The sequence below is a fragment of the Abrus precatorius genome, unplaced genomic scaffold, assembly GCF_003935025.1.
Source record: "Abrus precatorius isolate BTA unplaced genomic scaffold, Abrus_2018 Scaffold7, whole genome shotgun sequence".
NCBI lineage: Eukaryota > Viridiplantae > Streptophyta > Magnoliopsida > Fabales > Fabaceae > Abrus > Abrus precatorius.
In genome coordinates, this window is record NW_020874417.1 from 5,014,356 (window position 1) to 5,041,542 (window position 27,187).

Sequence of the window (27,187 nt, forward strand, 5' to 3'; positions counted from 1 at the left end):
CCCAATTTTGACCGGGTATAAAAAAATGATAAACAAAAGATTAAAAAAAAAACTAATTATTGAACAATTTATGAACCTATATTCTTGTGATAACTTAAATTGAAATTTATCCTCAAGTGTATTTCGTTGGAGTTGGTTCAGCTTTTTTATTTATTTATTTAATCTTTAATATGTTGGAAAAAAAAATCAAAACCGAAAATATCTTTTGTTAGTATTTTGTCTTTCTCTGTTATTATGTATTTTACTTGTTCTTCACCAATCACCACGATTGGAACAGCGGGAACATAGCTTCATGTCGGCCTTTCCATTATTCTTGTGCATGCCCAACTCGGTTCTCCCTCACAAAGGCTCCCTGCAGATACAAACAACAATAAAACAGGGTATAGTCAGGGATCGAATAATTTATTTATTGGTAAAGAGGATTTATTGTTAAAGAGGGATCGAAAAAATTTAATTGCTTGATTATATATATATATATATATATATATATATATATATATATATTAATCTTTTCTGTTTGGAGTATTTCTATTTTTGTCTTTCAAATTTTTTTTTAACAATTTTAATTTCTTATTTTTAAAGTTTTGCAATTTTATTCTCTCGTTGATTTTTTTTTTTACCTTAAAATTTTCACTTTTTTGAAATATTTGAAATGAAATTAGAACATAAATAATTTTTAAATTTTAAAAATTTAATAAATGATAAAAAAATTTAAGTATTATATTACTTTATACGTTAAGATTAGGATTTGAAAAGGGAAACTAATGTTTTTTATTATTATTTTGAATGAAATTTGATATTTTGGTTCATTAATTTTAAATAGAAGATAATTTAATTTATAAATATTTTGAATAAAAATTGAAATTTAAGAGTTTTAGGAAGACAAAAAAAAATATGAAAGACTAAATTTGCATAATTTAAAAAATAGACAGACTTAATTAACTAAAAATGGAGAAAAATGTAAAAAAGTCAAATTTAAAAGAAAAATGTATAATTATGTTTTTGTTTCTTTTATTTGGCATATGTCGAATTTAATTATTTTCACTAATAAAATTTTATTTTTAAAATTATATTAATTCAGTCTCCATATTTTTTTAAAAATTATTAGTTTGTCTAAATATTTGATAGATTTAGCAAAATATTTTAAACGTATAAAGTTAAAAAAAAGTGAAATATTGATAAAATTTGAAAAAAATTTAAGATATGAGGATAGAATTTGAAATTTTTATTTTTTTTAATACTTTGACTTAGAATTTGACATCCGTATTTTTAGGAGAAGAAAGTTTATATAGTTAATATTATTTACAATTAGATATCTTTTAACAATTTTAAAAAAAAATTGACTACCTTTTTATTGTGTCAAAGTTATTATAATCATTCTTTTATTTGCTATATTTAACGAATGAAATTTGTTAAATAAGTCCAAATTATTTTAATTGGTTTTTTCATCTTGCTTTTGACAACTGTAGTAAGAATGTATTTTTATATGCTTCATCTCCTGTTGAACAATTTGTTAAAACTATGGTATAATTATTTTAAAATTTCTTTATTTATCTCCTTCTAATAAATGTTCACTTACCCAGTAAAAATATTGTATTTATTTTCATAAAATAATATATTACTGTTATAATATTCTTTTGCTATTTGTGCCTTTCAAGTTTGAATCTCGTTCCATGTTTTGAATATAAATTTTAATGAATATAATTATATTGAATGTTTAGAAAAAGAGTTTTGCTATTTATAATAATTCTACTCGACTAAAATATGATAGTTTATCATAGAGGATTCCTCCACATGATCTAGACAAAAAAATAATATTTTTATTATTTTATAAATAAAATATATTAAATAAAAACAAAAATACATTTAACATTTAAAAATTATTACTCTTACAAGAAGAAAAATTATAAATCATATTTTTATACTTGAACTACTCAAATAATAGAAATATATTTTGAATTTTGTTAATTAATATTTTTAGAGTTGAATTTAAGCATATAAAAATAAAAATATTTTTATTGAGAAAGAACATATTCATTTATTAGATTTATTAAAATGTAATAAATAATTTTTTATAAAATTTTATTATTATTAATTGTTTAGACTTAATTTTAGAGAATAAAATTAACATTTTTATATATTTTGCAATTTTTTTACCTATTACATACGATAAAAAAAGTCATATATAGTAAAATTTTATTAAAAATTATAAATTTTAACAATACTAATACATGGAATGGTATAAAATACAATATTTTTCAATAAAAACTTTACTATACATCATTTTTTTTTATCCAATGTAATGCTGCACAGGTTATAAAATACAATATATTTTATATAAACAAAAGTGTATTAATAATAATAACAACAAATATTATTTTAAATTTTTATTTAGATAAATAAATAAATTATATAAGAATAAAAATAGTATTGTTTTTCTTTAATAATAATTTTAAAAAATTTATTTATTTATTTATTTTCCATCAATAAATGCTCATTAGCATACATCTTTAAGCTTAGACTGTATTTAATGCCCCAAATTGAATGCAAAACGTTTTCATTGACAAAATTGTTGACTAACACAAACTTTAACAATTAGTAGTAATTTTAAATTTTATTAGCTTTGACTGAAAATGTTTACATTAAATCTCAGAATTGACTTTAATTAATTAAAATGACAAGTTTTTATCAAAATAACTACATTGAGAATATAAAGTGTAATAAATGTTATATTTTTCTATAAGAAAAACACTTAAAATAAGCTTTAAAGGTTGATATGAACATTTTTTTTATTCTTAAAAATTTCTTAATTATCTAATATTTTTATATTTTTAATAATAAATACATATTTTCTCATTTAATACTTAATTTATAATTTTTTTAAATAATGCATAAAAAGACATAGCATAGATCATTTAAAAAAAAGCATTTTGTTTACAAAATCCCTTAAGAATTATTTCAAACAACTATAAATAAATAAATAAATAAATATTTACTACATATAATATAGCTCATTTATTATATTATTTATATTTTTATGTAATAAATATTTTATTTCCTTAAAAAATCATATTTATAATTGCTTAAAATTGATTTAAGAATCTACAATAACAAAACCATTAAAAATAATCACATTCAAAAGTTTCAGTAGTCAAAGTCAAAAGAAAACAAATATTACATATATATTACTTATTACTTTTTTTCTTTTTTAGTTGTGAGAATAATCATTAAATTTTTTTAAAATAATATATTTTTAATATATACTTAAAAGTTAACAATAACAACAATAATAATGATAATTGTAAATCCTTGACAATATTCTTCTACAATTTTTCTTACTTGCTAAATATAAAAATATTTGAATATATGTATATTTTTAAAACAAAAAATGAATTTACATTTTCATTTAATACTTACTTAATATTTTATTTTATACTTTAATTATTTTATTTATGATATATATATATATATATATATATATAGAGAGAGAGAGAGAGAGAGAGAGAGAGAGACGGAGACAGAGACAGAGAGAGATTATAAGGAATTAAATAATGTTTTTTTTATAAAACTTATAATACCAACTATTTTCCTCGATTCATGTGTAAAATTTTAAACGTTAAAAAACATGGATGGAGTAAAGTATTAATATAGCAAGAATATGTACTAAAAACATATTATATTATTTAATTTTTTTTATTAAAACACAAAATAATGTATTAATAGCATTGAAATTTTTTTAATAAAAATTAAATTTTATTATATTTTATCATTAATCTTCAATCATATATTTTAAAAAATTATATTTATAAAAGAACGAAATTAATGTTGAAGTTTTTATTTTTCTTAAGATGAAAGATTTTTAACTTCGATGGACTTAAATTAATATTTGTTCAAGGTTTCAGTTATAATTGATTTTTAAAAAAATTGCATATTTAAAATTAAAATTAAAGTTTCATCTAAATAAGACTCGCATTTAATGTAACTACCAATTATTAAAGTAAAACTTTAAATTTACTTGACAAATAAAAGTAGTAAAAAAATTAAGAAAATGAGCCATGTTTTATTATTTAGAAAATAATTTTTAATGTGTATTTAAATATATAATAATTTTTAAATGTCTCCCAAGTAATGTATTAAAAAATTTAAAAATGTAAATTTTTAAAATAAAAACATTTATTATCTCAAAATTAAAAAATATTAAATACACAATTTTATAATAATCTAAAGTATTTAATAAAATGTATTTAATATTTTTTTGTAACATTCTAACATATGCCTTAATCACATATTAGAAAAATTAAATAATAAAAATTTATATGTAATATTTTTTTAAAAAATTTAATGCATTAATATCATAAATATGATAATTCAATTTTTGAATGTGTCCTTAATGACACATAAAAAGGTATTAAATATAACCTATTAAATACTTTAAATTATTGTAAAAATATATATTAAATATTTTTAGTTGAATTAAAATTTTAATTCTTATAAAAGTTACAAAATTTAAACTTGATTTTTATAAATATTTTATTGAGATATATTTTTTTATTTTTTATAAATTATTAATTTTAATTTTTATAATCTAATAAAAAATTAATATGTGACAATATTTTAATGAATTATACAAATTACAGGACTAAAAATAATAATTTATAAAAAATTATGAATTATATACTTATATGGACTAAACACGTAATCAAATCAATATTTTTACTAATTTTTTATTATATATTTTTCGACCTGTCTTAAGAACTGTTTTTTTTTTTAATAAATGGTGCCGCATTAACGACTCCGTGAATGTAACGCTCTGGAAAAGCGCGTGAGAGTAATGGGATGTTTGTTCACCTCATATACTGAACGGTCAATCCTCCTGCGTCCATGCAAAATCCTCACACTCACTCGCACCACCCTATCTCTCTCTCTTTGTGTTTTCTTCTTCTTCTTCTTCTTCCCCTCTCTCTCTCTCTCTGCGATAACCCACTGTTATCAAGCTTTTCAAAGAAAACGCCATTTGTTTCGTTTCGATCTTTACTTCTCCGTCGTTTTCCGATTCATCAATGTCGGTTCCTGCGACCGTCACCGCCACGTCGGCGTCGCTTTACGTCGGAGACCTCCACCCTGAGCTCTCCGACAGCCAACTCTTCGAGGCCTTTGAGGAGTTCAAGAGCCTATCCTCCGTTCGCGTCTGCAGGGACTCCGCCACAGGGAAATCACTCTGTTACGGTTACGTCAACTTTTTCTCTCACCAAGATGGTCTCTCTCTCTCTCTCTCTCTCTCTCTCTTTCTCTTTGAGATATGTTTATCGTTAACGATTGACGTTTTCTGAAATAAATTGCATTGCGGATTTTTCTTTTTCGTTTCTTCGATTATTCTTTTGCGTTTCTTCGATTACAAGAACGTGGCTAAAGAATGATATTCGAAGTCACTATAGCTAAATTTTTCATTGCTTGGTACGTTATTCGATGATTGAGGTTTTGACTTGATTGAATGTTGCTGATGGATGGTTTATTGATATTATTATTGTTTTATAGAAACGGTGTTATGTGATGTTGACATGCTTAATGTTGTAGGAAAGGGGGCGGAGAAAACGACGTTATGGGATTTATCACAGTGTCGATGGTCCAATTTGATTGATCTGGCTTTTGTCTTCTGAGTTCGCTTTTGTTTTTTGTGTGTGCGTGTGGCTCATTAAAGACTTCTCTCTAGTGAGCTCGGGCTTATGCTTATTTTGTTGCCTACCCTTTTTTTATTTTAATGGTGTTTTCTCAGGTTTTAACGTGCGTAGATGTTGAAAAGATTATTCTCTCTCACATATACAAGCGAGTTTATTAAACAGTAGTCGTTAAAGTTAATAGAACACTGATTGATTGAACTCAATCAGCTTTTAATTAGCTTTCTTTGGGGAAAAAAATTACAAGACATTCTTACAAGATTCTAAATTTGACAACAGTTCTTTTTGTTGCACCTGCTTGCTGTGTGTTATTTTTTAAAGCTTTTCAGGCCAAGTTTTGCTCTGTCACTGTTATAGTGTGTGAATTGAAATTTTAAATTGTAATTTCTGATTAATTCTGAAAAAAATGCCAAGTTGTATGACTTTTTATGTAGTCTGATTCCGCTGACCTTAATTTGTTAATTGAGTAGCAATTCGTGCAATCGAGTTGAAGAATAACTCGTATCTGAATGGAAAAGTGATAAGGGTCATGTGGTCACGCCGTGATCCTGATGCAAGGAAAAGTGGCAGAGGGAATGTGTTTGTTAAGGTATATGTCTACATGCTTTAATATGAAATAGTTAAATCATTTTCTTGTTCACTATTATTTGATGTTAATTCTAATGGAAACTTTCTGGGGTCAATATCATGGCAGAACTTAGCTGAATCCATAGATAATGCGAGGCTGCATGATTTATTTAAAAAATTTGGGAATATTTTGTCCAGCAAAGTTGTCATGTCTGAGGACGGGAGGAGCAAAGGGCATGGCTTTGTACAATTTGAGTCAGAGGAATCTGCAAATGCTGCCATTGAAAAGCTGAATGGCTCTACTGTGAGAGACAAACAGATGTATGTGAAACGCAGCATTATTTCAGAATATGTTATATTTTGTCATCATCCATATATTCTCATGATTTAATTTGAGCCCTCAAGACACCTATTATTTCCTGAGATTAACTTTAATCTGATTCTAATTCTTCTAATAGATATGTTGGAAAGTTTGTCAAAAAAAGCGACCGCATTTTGCCTGTCCCTGATGCCAAATATACAAATTTGTACATTAAAAACTTGGACCCAAATGTTACTGAAGCGCTTCTTCAGGAAAAGTTCTCCTCTTTTGGGAAAATTATTAGCTTGGCTATTGCAAAGGATGACAGTGGGCTATCGAAGGGTTTTGCATTTGTGAACTATGATAAACCAGATGACGCTAGACAGGCGATGGAAGCAATGAATGGATTGCAATTTGGTAGCCTATTTATCCTTTTACTACGCAGGCTTTTGGTATACGCAAGTGCTATTTCTTGATGTTAGTTCTATACACATAATCGGTTTTTGATTTGTCATAAATAGGTTCAAAGAATCTGTATGTAGCTAGGGCACAAAAGAAGGCTGAACGTGAGCAAATCTTGCACCATCAATTTGAGGAGAAACGTAAGGAAAAATTCTTGAAATATAAGGTAATTTCATGCTTTTTCTCCTACATTTAAATAGCCAAGTTTTGTTTTCTTAGCATGTCTTCATTTAACTTCCAGGGATCAAACATTTATGTCAAGAATATTGATGACAGCGTTAGTGACGAAGAACTACAAGATCAGTTTAGTTCATGTGGCACAATAACTTCTGCAAAAGTTATGCGAGATGACAAAGGGATAAGCAAGGGGTTTGGTTTTGTCTGCTTCTCTACCCCTGAGGAGGCTAATATAGCTGTGCACACTTTCCATGGTGAGTTAAGCAGGTGTAATCCTGTAAGGTCATAGGTTTTGAATGCAACATGTTCAATTTTTAGCTAGATAGATTTTTATTAGTATTATCAAACAGGATACAAATGCTCACTGTGTCCCAATAATAGAACGCAAGACTTTTATGTTATATTTATGGGATTACAATTTGAGAGACCTGATAATTTTCTTTTGAATTTGGTGGATTGAAAGATCAGATATAATGTGTTATTTTCTTTGTGCGAATTTCTAATTAAATTTCTGATTTTGATAAATTTACGCCCCTTTCCCATTAAAGGTTTTTTAAATGATTTTAGAATACTTTCATATAAGTGGGAATTCCATTTGGGACCATTTTGTTCGCATTGCTTTCATTACCTTGGTTGTCTTTTATTTAAGTTGATGTTATATGCCACAGGATCCATGTTCCATCGTAAACCACTGTATGTTGCTATTGCTCAGAGGAAAGAGGATAGGCAAACACAGCTGCAGCTCCAGTATGCACCGCAACCAGCAGGGTTAGCTGGACCTTCAACTGCAGTTATCCATGGTGGATTTTCACCTTACTTCTATACGGGTGTTGTTTCGCATATCCCTCAATCTGGGCTGTTGTATCAACCTCTGGGATTGAGATCAGGATATAGTGCTCATGGCTTTGCACCTTCCGCCGGATCATTTCAACAATCACAAGTTCCTATCGTGAGTGACAAATCTGCATAATAACTTAAAAGATTGATGTATTTCATCCACCTATTTTCAAGATTGCTTTATATTTAATTTTGGGATCGGTTGAAAAGAAGATGGAAAGAGAGGAATTGAAAAAAAAGAAAGGGATGAGAAAATGAATTAGATTTTAAAGTTCTTTGGTATGAAATAATATGAAATTAAAAGGAAAAAGAAAGATAAATAAAGTTCTTTTTCCATTTGTTTGGTTGCATAGAAATTCGAAAAAGAAAATATTTTTTTTATCAAATAGACAGGAATATCCCAGATAATAATAATAATAATAATAATAATAATAACAATTTAATAAATAAATAACTAATACATATTAACAAATAAATTATTTTGATAATAAAAATTATAATAATGTAACATAAAATGTTAATATATTCTAATATTCAAATGTTAACAAAAAAAAAAAAAGAATTGAAATTTTGTTAAAAAATTGAAAAAAAAGATCTTACTAACTGGACGGCTTCAAATGAGAAATGAAAATAAGAATAATCATTACGTGATACACAACGAGCATATCCACTACCGCAAAAACAATGAGTATCAAAAGAAGGGTAAATAAGAAAGAGGGTAAATAAGAAAGAGTGCAATTATACCTTTCTTTCTTTGGACTTTCTTGGCAAAATAAAAAATAAGTAAAATTGTGAGGGTCCCCCGTGAATTATTTCTTTCTCTTCTAATTATTGGGTAATTCATACACAAGAAATTGTATTATTCTTCGTATTTTCTTTCTCTTGGTTTTGGAATCCTTTCTTGGCTATTTCATGTATACCAAACACAACATAAGAATTAGTAGCCACATCTTTACACAATCTCTTGACTTTTATTCCCTCCTGCGCAATATTTGTCAAGTTTGTTTTTTGTAATTTTCCAATTATTTTAGTTATATAAAATCATCAAACTGGAATTGTAAGTTTTATTAGGACAAACTAATCCTGGTTTGATGTTGCTTTATGAATCATACATGTAAATGTTTTTATTTCCTTTTTCCCATCCATAGGTTCCTAATAATAGTAGGCAGCATAAGCAAAACAGGGGCAGGATGAATGGACATATAAATTCTCTGGGAAAAGCTCAGTCTGGTGTGTTTATCCCACAACTGCAACAGAATTCTAAGGCAGCAGTCTCTTCAAAAGAGTCAAATACTCAGCAGGTTTGCGTCTCTTTTTCCCTTTTTCTTCTTATGAAGTGAACACAAACCCTAAGAATTCACATTCTATTTATAGTACTAGATATTCTGCATTGCACATTCTCATGAAGTTTTATTTAGTTAACTAGGAAATGAGTTCATTTGAGTCATAATCATTCTTTAAACCCAAAATAAAAATCATGTGGGAAATGATAATGAAATGAACAAAGACAAAGGGCATCCAATGATTATATGCAATTGCAAAGCATGTTGTAACTTATACAAGCTGCGCCAAAAATATTCACAAATAAACTTGACATAAAAAATAATTGATATTTTGCTTCTTGTTTAGGATTCGCTTCCTTCAGTCTAAAACTGCGAAGACAGTTTATTTCTTGAAGTTTCAAGTGAGACATCGGTGTTTCTGTTGTAGTCTCAATATATTAATAGCCTTTTCCTTTTGTAATTGGCTGAGTTATATAGATGCCTGAAAGGCTGTCTGGATTTTATTTCAAAATCGTGTTTTCAATTTCTTTTGATACATATCCTGCATGTTCTGGTTTCCTAAGTTCTATGCTTTGCTGCAGACCGAACAGGCTAAGTATGTACCCAGGGAACGACAGCATAAGATGGAAACAAGATCAGGAATTTCATCTGCTGGAGGGTCCCAGGGGTCAGAAATGCTGCACAGCATGCTTGCTACTACTATTCCTGAGCAGCGGAAACGGATAATTGGGGAGCATCTTTACCCACTTATCCAGAAACTCACGTACAATGTACTGCTCTCTTTTTGTGTTTTTGGTATTTGTTGTTCAAGTTCTTGAATTCTTAATTGCAATGATACATTTTTTATGTTTCTTGTACAGCCTAGCCTAGCTGCAAAGATTACAGGAATGCTTTTGGAGATGGACAATGGAGAATTGCTGAATCTCCTGGAATCACCAGAGATTCTTTCAGCTGAGGTTGCAGTTAGTTGAAGATTTCAACCTTGAGATGATACCAGTTTGGAGCTTAGATATGATGTGGTTCAAGCTTCCAATAACTCGGTATCTGATAAATGATTTTTACCATGTATGAACCTTACAGTATTTCTTCTACAGTAGATTGTCTCGTGAAAAAGAAGAGAGAACTTGTTTTTTCTTGTCTTGGTATTGATAGTGAATAGTGATGTAACAATCGGAGATAAATTTTTGTTCGGATTTTGAATACATGGACAAACCTGGATTCTTGTATGAAACTGAGTTCAATAATTTTCATCTTACATTTTTTGGTAAAAAAAGAAAATTTACATTCATGTGCTAATAATACAAACTAGTCTTTTAGTCAAGTAATTGGCAATTAGCAAGAATCGATGCAAGTGTACTTCATTTTAGATAAGGATCGAAGTACCCGGTACATGGGCAATTTCTAAATCCCAACACACTAGTTTACAAAAGAGTATGGGAGGAGGACATCTTGTTTGGTTTGCAAGGAGAGGGTAGAGAAATAAATTAATTTATTGTCATATTTTTATTGTTGATAAATAAAGTTATTAAGCTCCAATGTTCAAATTAAATATAACTTAAGCCCAACTTACAAATTTTAAGGATTTTTTGGGCCTCCTTTTCTTTCCTTTAAGGATTTGAACAAAACAAATTATTTTAAAATAATTATTGTGCTTTCCCTTCTTTCAGTTACTTCAATCAAATATCATGTTGTAATATTTTCTTGGAGTTATAAATACTCCCCTAGTCGGCTAGTCCCCTGTACAGTACGGATGATATTTGAAGTCAGTGCTTAGTGTTTAAGATTTATCCAATTTTACTGTCTCAAAAAAAGGGGGAAAATATCTTTTGTCTTTCAATACTATTCGTGATTAGAAATTAAAACAATAAGATACTTATTTTTTTTAAAAATAGAAAAAAATCATTAATAAATATATAATAATATTTTTATTATACATACCAAAAAATGTACAAAACTAATTGTTCTATTTTTCAAACATAAAAAATTATAAAAGCATCTTAAGAATTTTGTTTATTACAATAATTTCTTAACTCTTTTACGACAAAATAGAGAATTAAAAATTAAAGTATCAAAGCAAAATGTTTTACATATACATAAATAAAATGTAGTTTTAATTGTTACTTTAGTAAACTATTTTTATTCTATCAAGTATAACAAAATAAAGATAATATTATGAATAAATTTTATAAATATAAATTGAATACAAATTTTTAGTTTAATATATTATATTAAAAATATTAAAAAATAATTTATAATACATGATATAAAGTCATACTTATAAGATAATAAGAAAATAATAATTGTTGCAGATAATTTTATAAAAATAATTAACTTAAATAAATTTTTAATTTCTATAAAATTTGTTAAGGTTCTAATTAATTCTTATTTTTTTTAAGATCTAGTCTCTAATAAAATAATAAAAAATAATTTTTAATATTAACTTGTGTCAATTAAGTGTTGAATTGATTAACAAAATTTTAAACTAGTAGTGTCACATGGTAAATATGTGAGACACCTATCTTATTTAATACATAATATTTTAAATATAGTTGTAATCCCAACTTGATCCTTAGTCCAAGGATTATATTTAGTTATTTATTATAATCACCTTTTAAAGGGGAGAGGATGGGTTTAGAATTAGTAGTTAAAATATTTTTTGCCAGGGCCAGTAAGTAAAATTTTCTTTATCTTTAGAGAAAAAGTCAATGAGACTAAATGATAAACATAATTCTAAAACTCTTACTTATGTGTTGATTAGAACAGAGGAATATTGAGTGTGTGTGGATACGATATCAATTTGAATTCACTTAATTTGTCAAGGACTTATTCTTAATAAAAAAATTTAAGAACTATTTTTAAGGATTAAAATTTTATTTAACCTTCCATTTTAAAATATTTTTAAATAATATGTGTCAATTAATATGAGAGTGTATCATATGTCTGAAAATATTTAATAGATAAAATTTAACAATAAAATTAATGTTTTACTCGCTGAATTTGTTTAGAACTATATATAAATAATTTTTTTAAAAGAATATTTTTGAAGGTAACAACTTATATAGGATATGAAAAAAATTTATTTAAGCCACGTATACACTATAATTTTTCTCACAATTTATAATATAATAATTATAACAATTATATGTATATATATATATATATATATATACATTTTGATTATTAATTGGGTAAGATATTTTTATTGTATTATAGCAGAACTTTAACTATTTCATTTATACATTGTATTAAAATATGTTATAATATTGCTTTATTTTTTATTTTAATATTAAAATTATACATTAATTTTCAAATTTTAAATGTATATATTTATTTGTTTATTAATATGAATGGTATTTGAATAAGATATATAAATGAAGAGAAAAAATGAATAAAATAAAATACGTCCAAATTAAGACTTAATTTTATAAACAGAAAATAAACCAAATATATATATATATATCATGATCAATCATAGAAAAATCCAACAATACTAACAAAATGGGTCTGTAAGAATATGTTTGATGGGCTTTGAGTTGGATTTATTTAGGTCCAAACTCATGCAAGTTCGAGGCGGGTTCTCTAGCATATTGTCTACAATTCACATTACTATTTTATTAGTGAATTTTTTTTGTAGGTGAGATTTATTTTAAATTACACTTGCTATTTATAAAATTCAAAATATTAATTTATTTTATATTAGAATTTAATAACTATCACCATTTGATTCTAAATTATAGTATGATGATGATGATGATGATGATGAGAGGGAGGTCACTATAATTAAGAAGATACTTTTTTTTTTTTGAGAAAATTTTATTAATTAAGAGAATAATTATAATGTTTATTTAAAATATCTGGAATTATTTAAAATATTCAGTTTAATTTTGTTGAGTGAGATGATTTAATGTATATTAAAACAAATATTTTTTAAAAATATTATAATGCATAAATTCAGCACCCTTATTATCATTTTTAAATATTGTAAAGTATCTCGGCTTGCATTAGCTTGTTACTCAATACAGGTTAAACTTTGCTCCAATTGACAAATTTACACTTGTAGCACTTTATTTAGTTAGTTTGACAATTTTTTAAAAATAATTTTACATTTTATAAAGGATATTTTTAAAACAATTTAAAAAAAAAAGGTAAAAAGAAACGTAAAAAGAAGAAAAAAGTGCAAAATTAAATTAATTTATATTACTTTTATGATTATATATATATATATATATAATTCTGTATAATTCGAATATTTATAAATATATTATTTAAATTTTAATATTTATTTATAGTATACCATATATTATTTATTAAAAATATGTAATGCAATAGAGAAGTGATTAAATTTTTTTTTATGCAATTTTATAAAATTAAATTATTCAATAAAAATTTCAAAATACTAATTAGTTAATTTGATATATAAGATTATTAAATGATTCAAGTTCTTAAGATTGTAGTGTGACCCTTTCTTTTTAAGTGATTTCTCAGCGTTATCCTTCTAATTTCTGGGCTTAGGTCCGTTTGTGTTTACAAAGGAAAAATATTAAATAAAAATGGAAAATAATGTTAATTGCAACGTCCGGTCTCGAATCACCGGCCGTTTATTGCACCGTCGTCTTCATTCGCCAACCGTCTTCTGCGTCACAGGTTCGTCGTGTTTCCATCAATTATTTATTCTCAATTCATATTTTGAACTTGTTTCTCCATTCTCCACTACAATTATTATCCGAATGAACGAATGCACTTTGTTCATTTACTAGGGTTTAAATCTTGTAATGGCAATGTTTTTGTTTTTTTCTATTGAACGGTTGCATTGAATTCTTCCTATGATGAATATCCTGTCGCATACCCTAATTTAACACAGTAACTCCCATACTGTTCTGAAATATAATTGTTACTTTGTGTTCTCTTTTTGCTCAGCGTAATAATAATAGTAATCTGAGTAGAACAGAAGAGTAGAATGGGTAGCAAGAGTAGGAAAGAGAGAAGGAGAAGGAGATCGGATGATTCTTCATCGGAGTCGCCTTCTTCGCCGTCCGATGATGATTCTGACAGCAGTTATTGTTCGTCTCCGGATAGTCGCCGGAGAAATGATAATTGCAGTCACAGTAGTCATCATCGATCGCGGCGAGGACGGAGCAGGCAGGAGTCAGAGAGTTCCTCTGATGTCAGTGATGATAAGGGTGGGAAGAAGAAAAAGACCTCCAGGTACATCACTGAAGAGGAAATAGCACAGTACTTAGCTAAAAAAGCTCAGAGAAAGGTTTGGGCTTGCTTCTCCATCCATATTTGGTGTTTTTATGTTTTATAATTTGATTTCATGGTTGCGTGTGTTGATGATGCATTCTTCTTGACTTTGTGCTCAGGCATTGAAAGTTGCTAAAAAACTGAAGACCCGAACTATATCAGGGTATTCTAATGACTCAAATCCATTTGGTGACTCTAATCTTAACGAGAAGTAAGTTCCTATCTTCTCCCTAATTTTTTCCCCTCTGTCTTGTGTTTATATTATTTTTGTTTTGTTGTATCTAATAATTAAACTTGTTTCATATTGATTACCATAAGAGATAAGTTTTCCAGACATTCACCGCCCACAACTCATGCTAATATGTATAGAGATTGAAGAGTTTTTTTCATGGTGAGGGGATTGTTAGGTAGTTCTGGAGTTAAAATGTTGGTATAGGTGCAAAGTGCAAACGTAAGTATGAAACTGCTTAGAAACCACTTAATTATTGATGGATTATTGGATGAGATTCCTGCATGATTCTATTTTTCAATTTAGTTAAAATCTCAGTTTGTGTTGTCAGTCTTTTAGGAGAATGCAATGCCTGCCTGATTTACTAATACTAATTCTGTAATTAGATGGAGGATGGCATTTATTACAGACCTTTGATTGTTTGAATAGTTCATTAACAGACTTATAACTCTTATTGAATCATTTCTACTCTCTCTCCTTCTACATTTATTTTTTATTTTGAATCTTTAGGGATACTTGCTTACTGGTGCTTAAGTTGCTAAGGTTAAGTCACTGTGGGGTGAATTAGAGATTTTTCCAGTGTGAATCAAAGCTGCAAATTTTTGATTGATTATTATGCATGTTTTCACCCAAAATATTTCCATAATTGAAATTGCTGACTGTTGGACAACTTTCTATTTGCTATGTTAAGGTATAAAACTTAAGGTTTTTTTTTTTTTTTTGTGGGGGGGGGGGGTGTGTGGGGTGGGTGGGATTTATATGATTAGCTGTTGTTCTTGCATAATTTTGATATATCCACTCTTCATGTGTATTTTGTTTGCCTTAGTTGGTTCCACTAAACTTACAAATGTCAGTGTTTTACTAAAACTTAATGTGTTAATAGTTCAGTTATATCTGTAGGTTTGTTTGGAGGAAGAAGATTGAGCGTGACGTTGTACAAGGTGTGCCTATTGATACATTTTCAGTTAAAGCTGAGAAAAAGAGACAGAGAGAACGGATGGTATGCCTTTTTCTCCAAAAAAAGATTTACTCTATCAAGGATTGATCTGCATGTAGGCTACTATTTAATTTAAATTTTTTTACATGTATTATAAGGATCTTAAATATACATTTTCCTCCACCAGTCAGTTGTTTTCTGGCTGATATTTGAACTATTTGTTTTTTTTTTCCTTTTTGTAATAGCTAGTTGTCCTCACTGGAACCAAGGGCCCAATGCAAGGTAAGGACTTGAGGGATCCCCACCCTAAGGAACCCCGGGGGGGGGGGGGGATGGTTCACATCAGGATGTGCAATGTTTATACTATCATATTTATTAGTTAATAAATTGAGAAGAATAATGCTACTATGTATACTGTATGTTAAGTCTGAAATTTACATATCCATTTACTCCAATATATTTTCATTTATGTATAAATGGTTTGTAGTACTTTGTTTAACATTTTTCTAATGAGAGGACTTCCTCATGGTCCCATCTCCAATTTTTTAGATTGAGAAAATTAAATATAATAATAATAATATATTTTTGTGGCATTTAGGGAGCTACTAGCACTTTTTGCTTATAAAGAAGTTCAGGAGAATGGGTGGTTACCCCATTCCAAGGTTAAGGCATATACTACAAACCTCAGTGAGGGGCAGTGGGCATAGTCTGGTACTCATATATGACTTACCAATGATTGCCTACTACAATTAAAGTAATCAAAATTTCAAACCCAAAATTCTTTTGTTGATGATGTAATGCTTAAGTAGGTAGGATTTACTAGATATGGGAGAGGGGACTTTAAGGCTTGAACGTAGTTTGCATCAAAGGGCAGATTACCACCTGAGTTATTGCTCAAGTGAAGTGATAGACAATTATATATTGTTACAACTATGGTGCATTAAACGAACACATACACACATAGTTGTTATTTCCTATATTAATATATAAGTTTACCAAATGAGCAGGTTTTTTTTTTTTTTTTTTTTGTCTTTGTTACTGTTGTATACAGTTTTTTAGTCCTTACTCTGTACTAGGGACTTTTTACATGTTGATTTACTACTTTTAGGTGACATTGTGCAGTCCTAGCCATGTTTTGATATTTTGGATTTCATATGTTTTGAGTGTGATTCATTAAAAGGGAGGAATGGAGGGTGGAACTTGAAATTTTTGCACAATATATTTTTTTTCTGAACTTTTCAATTTTTCTTCTTATCTTATAATTTTATTATATAGTTGGAAAAAAAGCAGTTTCAAGTTGGGATTTAAATGAGTTTGCATTTCAGAAAATATTATTTAAACTTTATACATGACTTATTTATGTTTTTTTTACTGTGAATATTTTCTAGTATAGGAGGGAAATCACCTGGTTATAATGTTACACTAATTTTAAGGGGCTAATTTTTTGCCCTATATTTGTCCCTTTGGAAGATTGCAAGCCTCATCCTATAAATTATAATCTATTATCAAATCTATATGAAGTTTGAACATGGTTCTCTACTGTGATGCTCCTTGTAAATTGTAAATATCATTGGGGAAGGCAGTGACAATCGCTACATATTCTGTTTTTTTAACTTAGATGCCAATATTCTCTCTGTAGGAGCTTAATTTAGCTAAAATGTGTTCTGTTATATTTATGATTCATTGCTTCCTTTTGATGGAAATTCAATGTTCCCTGCATGGTAATATATACAAATTGCAAAAGATATATCTATGGAGGATAGTATATCTAAAGTTCTGTTTTTTACTATTTAGATATTGATATTGTGTTCTATTTGAGTTAAATTCACTTTTTTAAAGCATTTGCTTATAAAACAAAATAATATTTCATTTGCTTCCTATAGTTACTTGCTTCTTACCTCCTGGGCTTACTGAGTTATGATGACATTATCAGATAACTAAACGTTTTCTCTGTCTACCATTTGTTCATTAAGTTCTTGTTAAAATATATATTGCAGGCAGAAATTGAAAAAGTGAAGAAAAGAAGAGAAGAAAGGGCACTTGAGAAAGCACGACATGAGGAAGAAATGGCAAGTCCATTCTCATAATTTGTTATTAGTTATCATTCTAATTTGTTAGAGGCAAAATTCTATCTTAGCACCCATGTTTCTGAGTGGTGCCTGTTTGTGGAGGCGATATACTAATGTGAACGTACCAACTATTCCCAAGCCCAGTAAGTGCACAAATTGTTATCTTTTTTTGGGGGGGACTTATACACATTCTCTCTCACAGGCACTGTTAGCTAGAGAACGTGCTCGAGCTGAGTTCCAGGACTGGGAAAAAAGAGAAGAGGAGGTATGGTTCTTTTGAATTCCTTTCATTTATTGTTATGTATTTATTTATTTATTAAAGTTTTGGCAATCTGATTATTAAGACAATTTCATATGCAGTTTCATTTTGATCAAAGCAAGGTTAGATCTGAGATTAGATTGCGTGAAGGGCGTGCCAGACCAATTGATATCCTAACCAAGCACCTCGATGGCTCTGATGATTTGGATATAGAAATAAATGAACCGTACATGGTCTTTAAGGTTACTATTTAGCTTTTTATATCTCCCTTTAACCTGTTGTAAGTTATAATATAATTTAGCTCTTGAAAACTTATCGAACATTGTCCTTAGTATTACTAAAGGTTTCCATTGTTAAATGTTAATATTATTGGACAATTACGTAATGATTTGGCGTATATGGTGCAGGGTTTGACAGTAAAGGAAATGGAAGAGCTTCGTGATGACATCAAAATGCATCTGGACCTTGACAGGGCCACACCCACCCACGTAGAATATTGGGAGGTATCATCTTTTATCCATTGTTAGATTAGTTACTTATAGATTCTTTAGAGTGCTTATTAGTTATTCATTAATAACTTCTACCTTATCTAGTTAATGGTTTTATCATCTTGTTTTATTTATTTTGGGTAATGTGGATGTGACTATTACTTTGGAAGTTTCTAGTTCTGATATAAAGGATCACATTTCTGATTTGGACATCACAAGAAGTAATGCATACAAACAAAAAAGCTGAAATTCAAGGTTATTCATATCTATTTGATTGGTAGTAATAATATGATTTCATCCATCGTATTGATTCTCTCTCAACAATATTGTACATAATAAGTATTGCTTGTTTATTTTGATTTTTTGCAACTCCCTGTTTAATGTAGGTAGCAGAGTGTCACTAATGTATACTGTTATGTTTTGGGTAAAATGGAGGCAGCAGAGGTTCACTATTTATGTCCTGTTATGTTTATGTGTTGCATGCACATGAACACATTATTACTCCTATGAACAGGAGCCCAAATGAATTTAGTTGCCTCTTAATCTTTTTCTCTTCTGTTTCAGCTCACTCATATGGGCATTGTGGGTGACTTCCTTAACATGTAATACAATGGATCTTGGCCCTAAATTAGTCATGTCATAATTCATGTCCAAAGTTGAAGACTTATTGGTCATTATCTTCATGCAGGCACTCCTACTGGTGTGTGATTGGGAGCTAGCTGAAGCCCGAAAAAAAGATGCACTTGATCGAGCTAGAGTGCGAGGTGAAGAGCCTCCAGCTGAGCTGCTTGCAGAGGAAAGGGGTCTGCATTACAGTGTTGAGCCAGATGTGAAGATGCTTTTGCAGGGGAAGACACATGCAGAATTGGAAGCTTTACAGGCACATATTGAGTCAGAGATGCGTACTGGTACAGCAAAGGTGGTCGAGTACTGGGAGGCTGTTTTGAAACACCTCCACATATACAAGGCCAAGGTAATCTCGTCATTTGTTTTTTACCAAGTTCCATGCCTTATAATAATGAATAGACTCACTCTATTATTAAATTGCTGTAAATACAGGCTTGTTTAAAGGAAATTCATGCTAAAATGTTACGCAAGCATTTGCAACGTCTTGAACAACCATTGGAGGGTGAAGATAAACTGGAAGATGCTCAAGTCATAAAATCTGAGGAAGATACTGAGGATTATGTTACAGGTATAAACTTTTTGTCATTGTTTAGATTTTAGGCTTCCTCCATCCCAAATTGCATGTTGATATTTTCTTGATCTTTGTTGTGTAGTCCAATCTGCAGACGAATCATTTTCACCAGAACCCATTAAAGCAGAGGACCTAATAGCCGAAGATCAGGCTGGATCACTTTCCCCGGAACTGTTTCATGGTGATGAAAATGAGGAAGCTATTGACCCTGAAGAGGACAGAGCCCTACTGGTAATCTTCAAACGTGGTTTTTAATGATGATCTCTCTCTCTCTTCCTCTCCCACGCACACACTCACATGCATGTTTAGTGTATAGACTAACTCGGCCATGATGGAACATTCATAGGAGCGGAAACGTATGGCTGTAAAGGAAGAGCAGCAGAGACGAATTCAGGAAGCAATGGCATCAAAGCCTGCACCACCTGAAGATAATTTTGAGATGAAGGCCATGAAAGCTATGGGAGCTATGGAAGACGGGGATGCAGTGTTTGGCTCTGGTGCTGAAGTAAATCTAGATTCACAGGTATCCTGTCTTGGTCATTTGTATAAATTTCATATTTTGTGGAGTGACACGCAATGCTTGTTGCTATCCATGATTCTTAGAAATTTACATGTTTAATAGATTGAAAAATATTTAGTTAGTACTTAGTAGTACAAAATTCTGGCCTTCTGGAACCAATATACGCGGGTGATTATCAACTTACCCTAGAAGAGAGCTTTGTGCACCTGTATAAATGTTGTGTTGTCTTATCCTATCCTTTGGGCTTTAGTTACTTCTCTCCATAGAAAAAGTTGACAATGGAGGGATAAATATACTTTTAATGCTATAATATTAAGGAGAAATAAAATGCTTGTTAACTGTAGTCTGATCAGAGTTTCTGATGTAATGGATAAATGTTGGAGCAGGTTTATTGGTGGCATGACAAATACAGGCCTAGAAAGCCAAAATATTTCAACCGTGTTCACACTGGATACGAGTGGAACAAATATAATCAAACTCACTACGATCATGACAATCCACCTCCAAAGATTGTACAGGGGTATAAATTTAATATTTTCTACCCAGATCTTGTAGACAAGACGAAAGCTCCAGCTTACACTATTGAGAAGGATGGCAGCAATGGTGAGACTTGCATTATAAGATTCCACGCGGGGCCACCATACGAAGACATTGTAAGTCTACTTTTCATTATTTTCTTAAGGTTTTAAATTTCCAATCAGATTGCGTATTTAATGTGTCGTCCATGATAGGCTTTCCGCATTGTAAATAAAGAATGGGAGTATTCTCATAAGAAAGGTTTTAAGTGCACTTTTGAACGCGGAATTCTACATGTGTACTTCAACTTCAAACGCCACCGCTACCGCAGATAATTTCAAGCAGTCTGGCTCACGATCAAGGTGAGCCTCAGCTACAGATACCAGCTGGCTACCATTTTGAAGAGTAGGGTGTATCCGTGTATGTGAAGGGTGCTGGCACAAGAGTTCCTTTTTGATATTTGGAGCAATTGTTCATGTGTTAACATTTACATTGGGCCAAGCTTGATCATTGTACTTTTGATGATACATTCGACGTGAAACTTAAACGTTGAAAGAATTTGTAGCAGTGAACATATGAATCACGGTTTTGAAGGGGCGCAGGGACAGAAAAGTGAAAACAAATACTCTTTTCCTTCCATTTTTTGTTTCCATTTTATCACATCCGATGAACTTTTGCACCTAGCAACGTAAGTCCTGAATTAATGCAGAATCAAGTTTTTTTTAATAAAGTTTCATTTTTTTGGCTGTTTCTTAGCCACTCCAGGAACAGGTTAAATTCTGGGTTCATTGAAATCAAGGAAAAAATATGGGCTGCCTGGGTGGGAGGACACTTGTCCTTCTCATAAAATGCCAAAGTATCACTCTGAATATTAAATCATTGCATTAACCCTCAACAATCTTTACGCCAGTCCTGCAGAATCCAAAATCATTGAAATTATTAACCGGAGTGCAATAATATAGAAAGAAATCCAATTTCTACAGTCGCTACTTACCCAAATGGGCTTTGTTTGATAGCGAGCAGCTCAATATCCAACTGCATTTCGAAAGTAGCAAACAGTACAATTGCATATTGAAAAGAAAATCCACTTTAAGAGCACAGCATAATAAAAAAGTTGCAGCAATATATAGATAGCCGTAATGATAAATGTAGTGAAACTGCGAAGCATTCCTTATAAACAATTAAGGATGATCTTTTTCTTTTCATGTTAATGGAGTTGTTACATGAGTGACTTAACAAGATGGAATGGTTTGGCCGTTCCACCTAGATCTAGTTTCCAAGTGAAAGTGGTCGCTTCACACACTTAACGTCTTTTAACTAAAGAAATTAGTTGTGTGCCAATGAATTTCCGTTAGACAGAACAAGAGGTTTTCAGCAAGCTTAGGGGTTCAAGAACTTGTATTTTTACTGAGAAATACCACCTTATCAACCAAATTGATTAGATTTTGATTACATTGTTTCATCATGAGAAAGTTCCAGTTAAACCAGTATGAAGACAGAATTACACTTCTGAGTTAATAGGTTGGAATCAGTCTTCTACCATCCAAACTAACTTTGGATCTTCACAAATTTTTTGACCTATGAAATGTAAAAGAAGCATTTTTCAACCTTAAAATCCCATATGAAATTTCAGACCATGGCCTCTATTTCTCTCCACTATCTATTAGGGTAGCATCCTCTGGAATTTGCAACATTTGGCAAGTCACATTCATTGCTCATCTAGCAAGGATCACATTGTTTCTCGTTAACATATTATTGCAATGAGAGGGGTAAACAAGTAGGGGAAAAATTCCATTCAACGTGCTAACCCACAACCATAGGAATGACATGTGCATGGCTTTATATTTTGGAGCTATAGGGTCTGGGAATGTGTGATACAAAAAGGAAGGCAGAAAAATAAGTCCTTGTTTTCTGGTAAAAAAAAAAGAAAGCAGAAGATTGAAAAGAATCAGTAATACTATAGGATCACGATCATGCTATAGTTGCAGAGTTGTAGTCTACTCCTACTTGATTAGTTCTCCTATGAGGGTGAATCCTTTTCACAATTAAATACTTGGGCTATAGTATTAGAATCAGCCAATGTGAATCCAGCCTTCAATTGAACTGACTGATCCTCAATCTCTTTGGTCTCTAAAGAGGAACAAGAATTTAATCTTGCTAACGTAGAAATGATAATTTAACCTAAGGGATCTGGTCAAAGAGCAGTGGTGGTGATAAATCAGGTAATAATTCAACCTAAAACAACAATATTCAGTTTATATAGATGTATAAGTGTATAACAGGGTATGTGATATGGAGCTAGAGTGTTAATTGTAGCATCAATTTACAGGAACAAATCTTAACAAAGAGATCAGAATAAATCACCTCTATGGTTGCATTCGGAGGGATTTCTTGGATACCCTTGCTTCCATAGGCAAGTTCAGGAGGAACAATTAACAGTCGCTGCAGAAAACTAAATAAATTACAGTTTGATGAAGCATGTGAAACTATTCACGCATATGCTGATAGTAGCTACAGAGCTTGAAAAATTTAGTGAGATGTCATGATCTTATGCAACTTTCTTGTAAATTTATAATCTTAAAAGGTCTAGTTGCTACGGGGCACAATAAAAATGTTTTGTTTAAATGTTTTAATGTATAGAACCATTGAATAATTATATGACAATAAAATAAACACAAACAAAAATAAAATAAAGCAAAATCTTTAGTAGTATAAATTCCAATTCAATGTAATTGTTCAGTAGAGCCCCGAGTAGAGGCCCAACGAAGCTTCCCATCAAATGGAAAAAAGGCTTCACACACATAATTTTATTGATTGTCAAGATTGTCAATTACATTCTTAACAAAGCAGAGACTTGCTCCTAGAATTTGTTCTCACCTGGCCGCCAACCCGCATGCCCTGTACTCCTAAATCCAAGCCTTTAAGGACCGTTCCCCTCTCAGATTGGCCCACATCAAATCCATAAGGCTGCAATAATTTAAGAATTCTCTCATCAATCAACAAGAAATTTTTCTAACAAAAGGGTATGATTGATTAATACATTATGATCATCAAGAATTTTCTTCAAGTGTTATCATTATGTAACTAGGTAATACAAGGTGGACATGCATTCCATGCAATAAACTGGTAGATATTTCGGCATGACTGAGTGAATACGCACAAATAATATGCAAAAAGAAAATACATTACAGCAGGCCTACATTTACACGTTTCCTAATTGTGCTAAAACATATATCTACTATTACTATTAAAACAATATTGACCATAAGTGAAAGTAGGAGTGCATCTTTCTGCGAAGTAGATACTTAGATATTTGATGTCAAAACAGTGTGATTGAATGGTGCATGAATGGGTATAGATTATTACAATACAATTACACAGCTAGTGAGTAGTAACACAAGAAAATCATAATTTCCTTTGTTAACAAAAGCTATGTGAACTGTTAACAAAACAGTGATGCTTTCAGGTCAAGAGGAGAGAGAATCATATATATTTTTCAAATATAACTTTTCATAGGTGATTTGAGGTTGAGCTTTTATATCAAGATTAGTGCCTTGTCTATACAAGGAAGAACCTGTTCGCTTTGAACAATCAACTAGAGGATAAACAATTTTTTGTACTGTAAATTTTCATAAAAATAATGGAAATGAAAGGGTTCACTTTATCGTTCCACTGCATTTACATTTGATATTTCCGAATTGCTAGACTAATTGACTTTTAACAAAGTAATATACAAAGAGCAAATAGGTATGAAATTTGGCTGGGTTACTAGGATCATACCGTTCCTCCTCCAACGCCCATTCCTTGTCTACTAGTCATAAAGGTGATACCCTTCCATTTAGCAACATAGTGAATCTACAATATGACAGTCTGATTATTTTTGAATTCTGAGTAATAGTTTATCACTAATTAATTGCACTTGCAAATGAAAATGAAAATGCAGCCAATCAGAATTATATAAAGAAAAATGCATAGTAATCTTCTGCTAGAATGGATCATGTGTAATATCCCCTTTATTTTCAGAAAGAAATGAATCTGTAAGATAAACGATTCAATAAGATATTACTTTCTTTATAACTATAAGACAGCTCAGGTTTTGATCTAGTAGTCACCTAGACATGTAATTCTGGACTGGAGGATGTCAAATTTGACAAAGCAAAAGTCAATAGCCAACAAATTTAGGTTTCTGATTGTTAACCCTCAGAATATAATCTTATATGCTCAAGTAGCACAATATGCATCCATGATCCATCAGTTTCACAGGCGAAAAAATTGAGAAACTTTTGATCTTGGTGACATTTTCACCTTCAAAAAATTCTTGAATTGAGTTGGTACTAAAAACCAAACTAAATGGTAATTCCACACATTCAGTTATTGACTTTAGTCAATTCTGTATGCATATAGCATGCAAAAGAACTAATGAGTGAAACATATTTAACTGGGTCACAACCGTACTGCAACACGAGAGCCTTTTACAGCCTCTGCTCCATCCCCAACCTTCAAATCATAGTACCTGAAGATATCAGTTTCATCACACACCAGCTTCCGACTAGCAATAAACATCTTAACAGTGAAATCAACCAAAAAATGTGTGAACTGTGAAAGTTGAAAGATTACAAATCGAAGAAAAACCAAACTTAAGACTAGTCCACAAAATGCTGCCAACATAAAAAAAAAAAAGATTATGTTTCTCTAGGTTTGGGGGAATTTCTCTATGATAAAATCTATTTGAAGGGCTTTAACACCCTTTAGTCGTCAGAATCTGATACTAAAGCAGTAGTTAGAAAGATTCAAAATCATTCAAGGGTGATTAACATATTCTTACTTCAGACCATTGGGTAAGGTTGTAAAATCACTTTCAGGAATTTTGGCTCCTCGTAGCTGAAGGAAACAAAAATGTGCAAAATTCCAATTAGTATTCAAATTTCTGAACCATCAAATTCTTTTCTTAAATAAAATAAAAAATGATAATAATGGGAGCACATACAGCTCTTCTACTTGTGCTAACAGCTTCAGCCACATCACATGTATAGACTCCAGCAACTAACATAAGATAAAAACATTTAATTAAGCAACCCACTTGAAATGTAATATATAAAGAGAGAATCTTGGAAGACAGTTAACTAACCAGTTGTGAGGAGACAACTGAGCAATGCTCTCCTTCCTTCAATATGTGAAGACATTGTAACTGCTTCTGTAGCAGTTTTATTTGTGGATGAATATGAGCATTTGCATGGTAACCTATATGAACTTTTGTCGGTAAGTCTTTTTTGTGTCCCTGTGGAGTTAAGGAATTGCCTTAGTTTAATTTTGATAAAAGCAAGAGCATAAAGAAGCTGAGAAGACAGAAGTTACTTGTCAAGAGAATGGAGGTAAGAGGGCAATGAAGAATCATAGGATGGTGCTGATAATGGAACACTGAGAATTCCATGATGTTGGATTGTTGGTTGATCTTGTCAGTGAGATCAGAATCTAGTTTATTTTGCTTTTATTTTTATTTTATTTTTTGGTTTGGTTAGGGAAAAAAGGGAAAGAAAATATAGAGAGGATAACGTGGTTGATTTCATCCACAATTATGAAGCATTCAGAGCGTACAGGCTTCGAGTCACTTTAGAATATAGAATATAGGATTTCCACCAATGATATTTTTATTTATTAATCCTTGTGTTTATTTTAAAGATAATATGAATTATGAATAGTATTTATATTTTAAAAATATTGGATAGATTTACTTTATTATCTATTTTTTTTTTTAATATTAAGAAGATTAATTAGATTTTATAGAATTACTGATTCAATGATTGGTGAATTTTAATGTAAACTTTGTTTGCAACTGGCTATCACGGTTCATGAATTCCAAACTCACCCTTTGGTATGATTAAAACTCCATCTTCTGAAATTTAATGATTAGCACATTAATTTTTACAAGTAAAAACTTTTTAAATTTAGGATTTTTATATTAATTTAGTTTTATAATCAATATTTATATTTTTTTTAAATCATATTTTCATCTTTTAAATATTAATGTGTCTAAATTTAAATTTAATTTTTTTCATTTATTACAAATTAAGCAAAATTTTTAATATTATATTTTAGTCTTATCTATAAAAAATTAACAGGGGCAAAGGACATTAAAGCAAGTTTCTTTTGCTAAAATAAATCAATTCTTCAAATTTAAATTAAGAGTTAATTTTTAAAAAAAAAATATTTAATGATAATTTTAGTTTGATAAGTTTTAGATATGAAGGAGACTTTATAAATACTAATATAGCCCTTTTAAATGTGCAATTTTTAAATTTCTTCAAATTTTAAATTTTTTATTTATTCTTCTTTTTTTTCTGTCCTTGTTTACCCTCAAAACTTTTTTTAACTTCCTCCAAACTTTACCTTAATCTTCTACAATGAAAACTTATTTTCTTAAACCA

At 29.9% G+C, this 27,187-nt stretch overlaps 3 protein-coding genes across 9 annotated transcripts; 2 read left to right on the plus strand and 1 right to left on the minus strand.

Moving 5' to 3' along the window:
* Positions 1 to 5,060: 5,060 nt before the first annotated feature.
* LOC113870868 (polyadenylate-binding protein 7-like) lies at positions 5,061 to 10,273 on the plus strand. The gene is made up of 10 exons (XM_027507384.1): positions 5,061 to 5,256; positions 6,146 to 6,264; positions 6,370 to 6,563; positions 6,701 to 6,960; positions 7,065 to 7,171; positions 7,247 to 7,436; positions 7,851 to 8,131; positions 9,168 to 9,320; positions 9,884 to 10,072; positions 10,163 to 10,273. The coding sequence occupies exons 1-10, from the start codon at positions 5,061 to 5,063 to the stop codon at positions 10,271 to 10,273; spliced, it is 1,800 nt and encodes a 599-aa protein (XP_027363185.1).
* Positions 10,274 to 13,825: 3,552 nt separating this feature from the next.
* On the plus strand, positions 13,826 to 24,955 carry LOC113871080 (cactin-like). Of its 4 annotated transcripts, none has more exons than XM_027507835.1 (15): positions 13,826 to 13,946; positions 14,251 to 14,562; positions 14,666 to 14,757; positions 15,676 to 15,775; positions 17,710 to 17,781; positions 17,984 to 18,046; positions 18,142 to 18,282; positions 18,448 to 18,543; positions 19,217 to 19,501; positions 19,588 to 19,723; positions 19,809 to 19,957; positions 20,073 to 20,249; positions 20,633 to 20,899; positions 20,978 to 21,347; positions 24,945 to 24,955. In XM_027507835.1, exons 1-14 carry the CDS (start codon positions 13,863 to 13,865, stop codon positions 21,095 to 21,097), a joined length of 2,094 nt encoding a protein of 697 aa, XP_027363636.1. In that variant the 5' UTR covers positions 13,826 to 13,862; the 3' UTR covers positions 21,098 to 21,347; positions 24,945 to 24,955. The 4 variants fall into 4 exon arrangements, with proteins under 4 accessions (XP_027363636.1, XP_027363637.1, XP_027363639.1 ...); XM_027507836.1 differs by having other exon boundaries at positions 19,821 to 19,957; XM_027507838.1 differs by lacking the exons at positions 20,978 to 21,347; positions 24,945 to 24,955 and having other exon boundaries at positions 19,809 to 19,973; positions 20,633 to 20,770.
* On the minus strand, positions 21,378 to 26,346 carry LOC113871081 (peptidyl-prolyl cis-trans isomerase FKBP16-4, chloroplastic). Of its 4 annotated transcripts, none has more exons than XM_027507840.1 (10): positions 26,118 to 26,346; positions 25,891 to 26,040; positions 25,750 to 25,805; positions 25,588 to 25,643; positions 25,218 to 25,275; positions 24,543 to 24,617; positions 23,640 to 23,729; positions 23,127 to 23,204; positions 21,757 to 21,797; positions 21,378 to 21,674 (listed from the first exon to the last, which is right to left on the minus strand). In XM_027507840.1, exons 1-10 carry the CDS (start codon positions 26,191 to 26,193, stop codon positions 21,647 to 21,649), a joined length of 708 nt encoding a protein of 235 aa, XP_027363641.1. In that variant the 5' UTR covers positions 26,194 to 26,346; the 3' UTR covers positions 21,378 to 21,646. The 4 variants fall into 4 exon arrangements, 1 of the variants encoding a protein (XP_027363641.1); XR_003505750.1 differs by having other exon boundaries at positions 21,401 to 21,674; positions 21,757 to 22,952; positions 26,118 to 26,296; XR_003505752.1 differs by having other exon boundaries at positions 21,401 to 21,674; positions 21,757 to 22,952; positions 23,127 to 23,214; positions 26,118 to 26,296.
* Between the last annotated feature and the right edge of the window lie 841 nt (positions 26,347 to 27,187).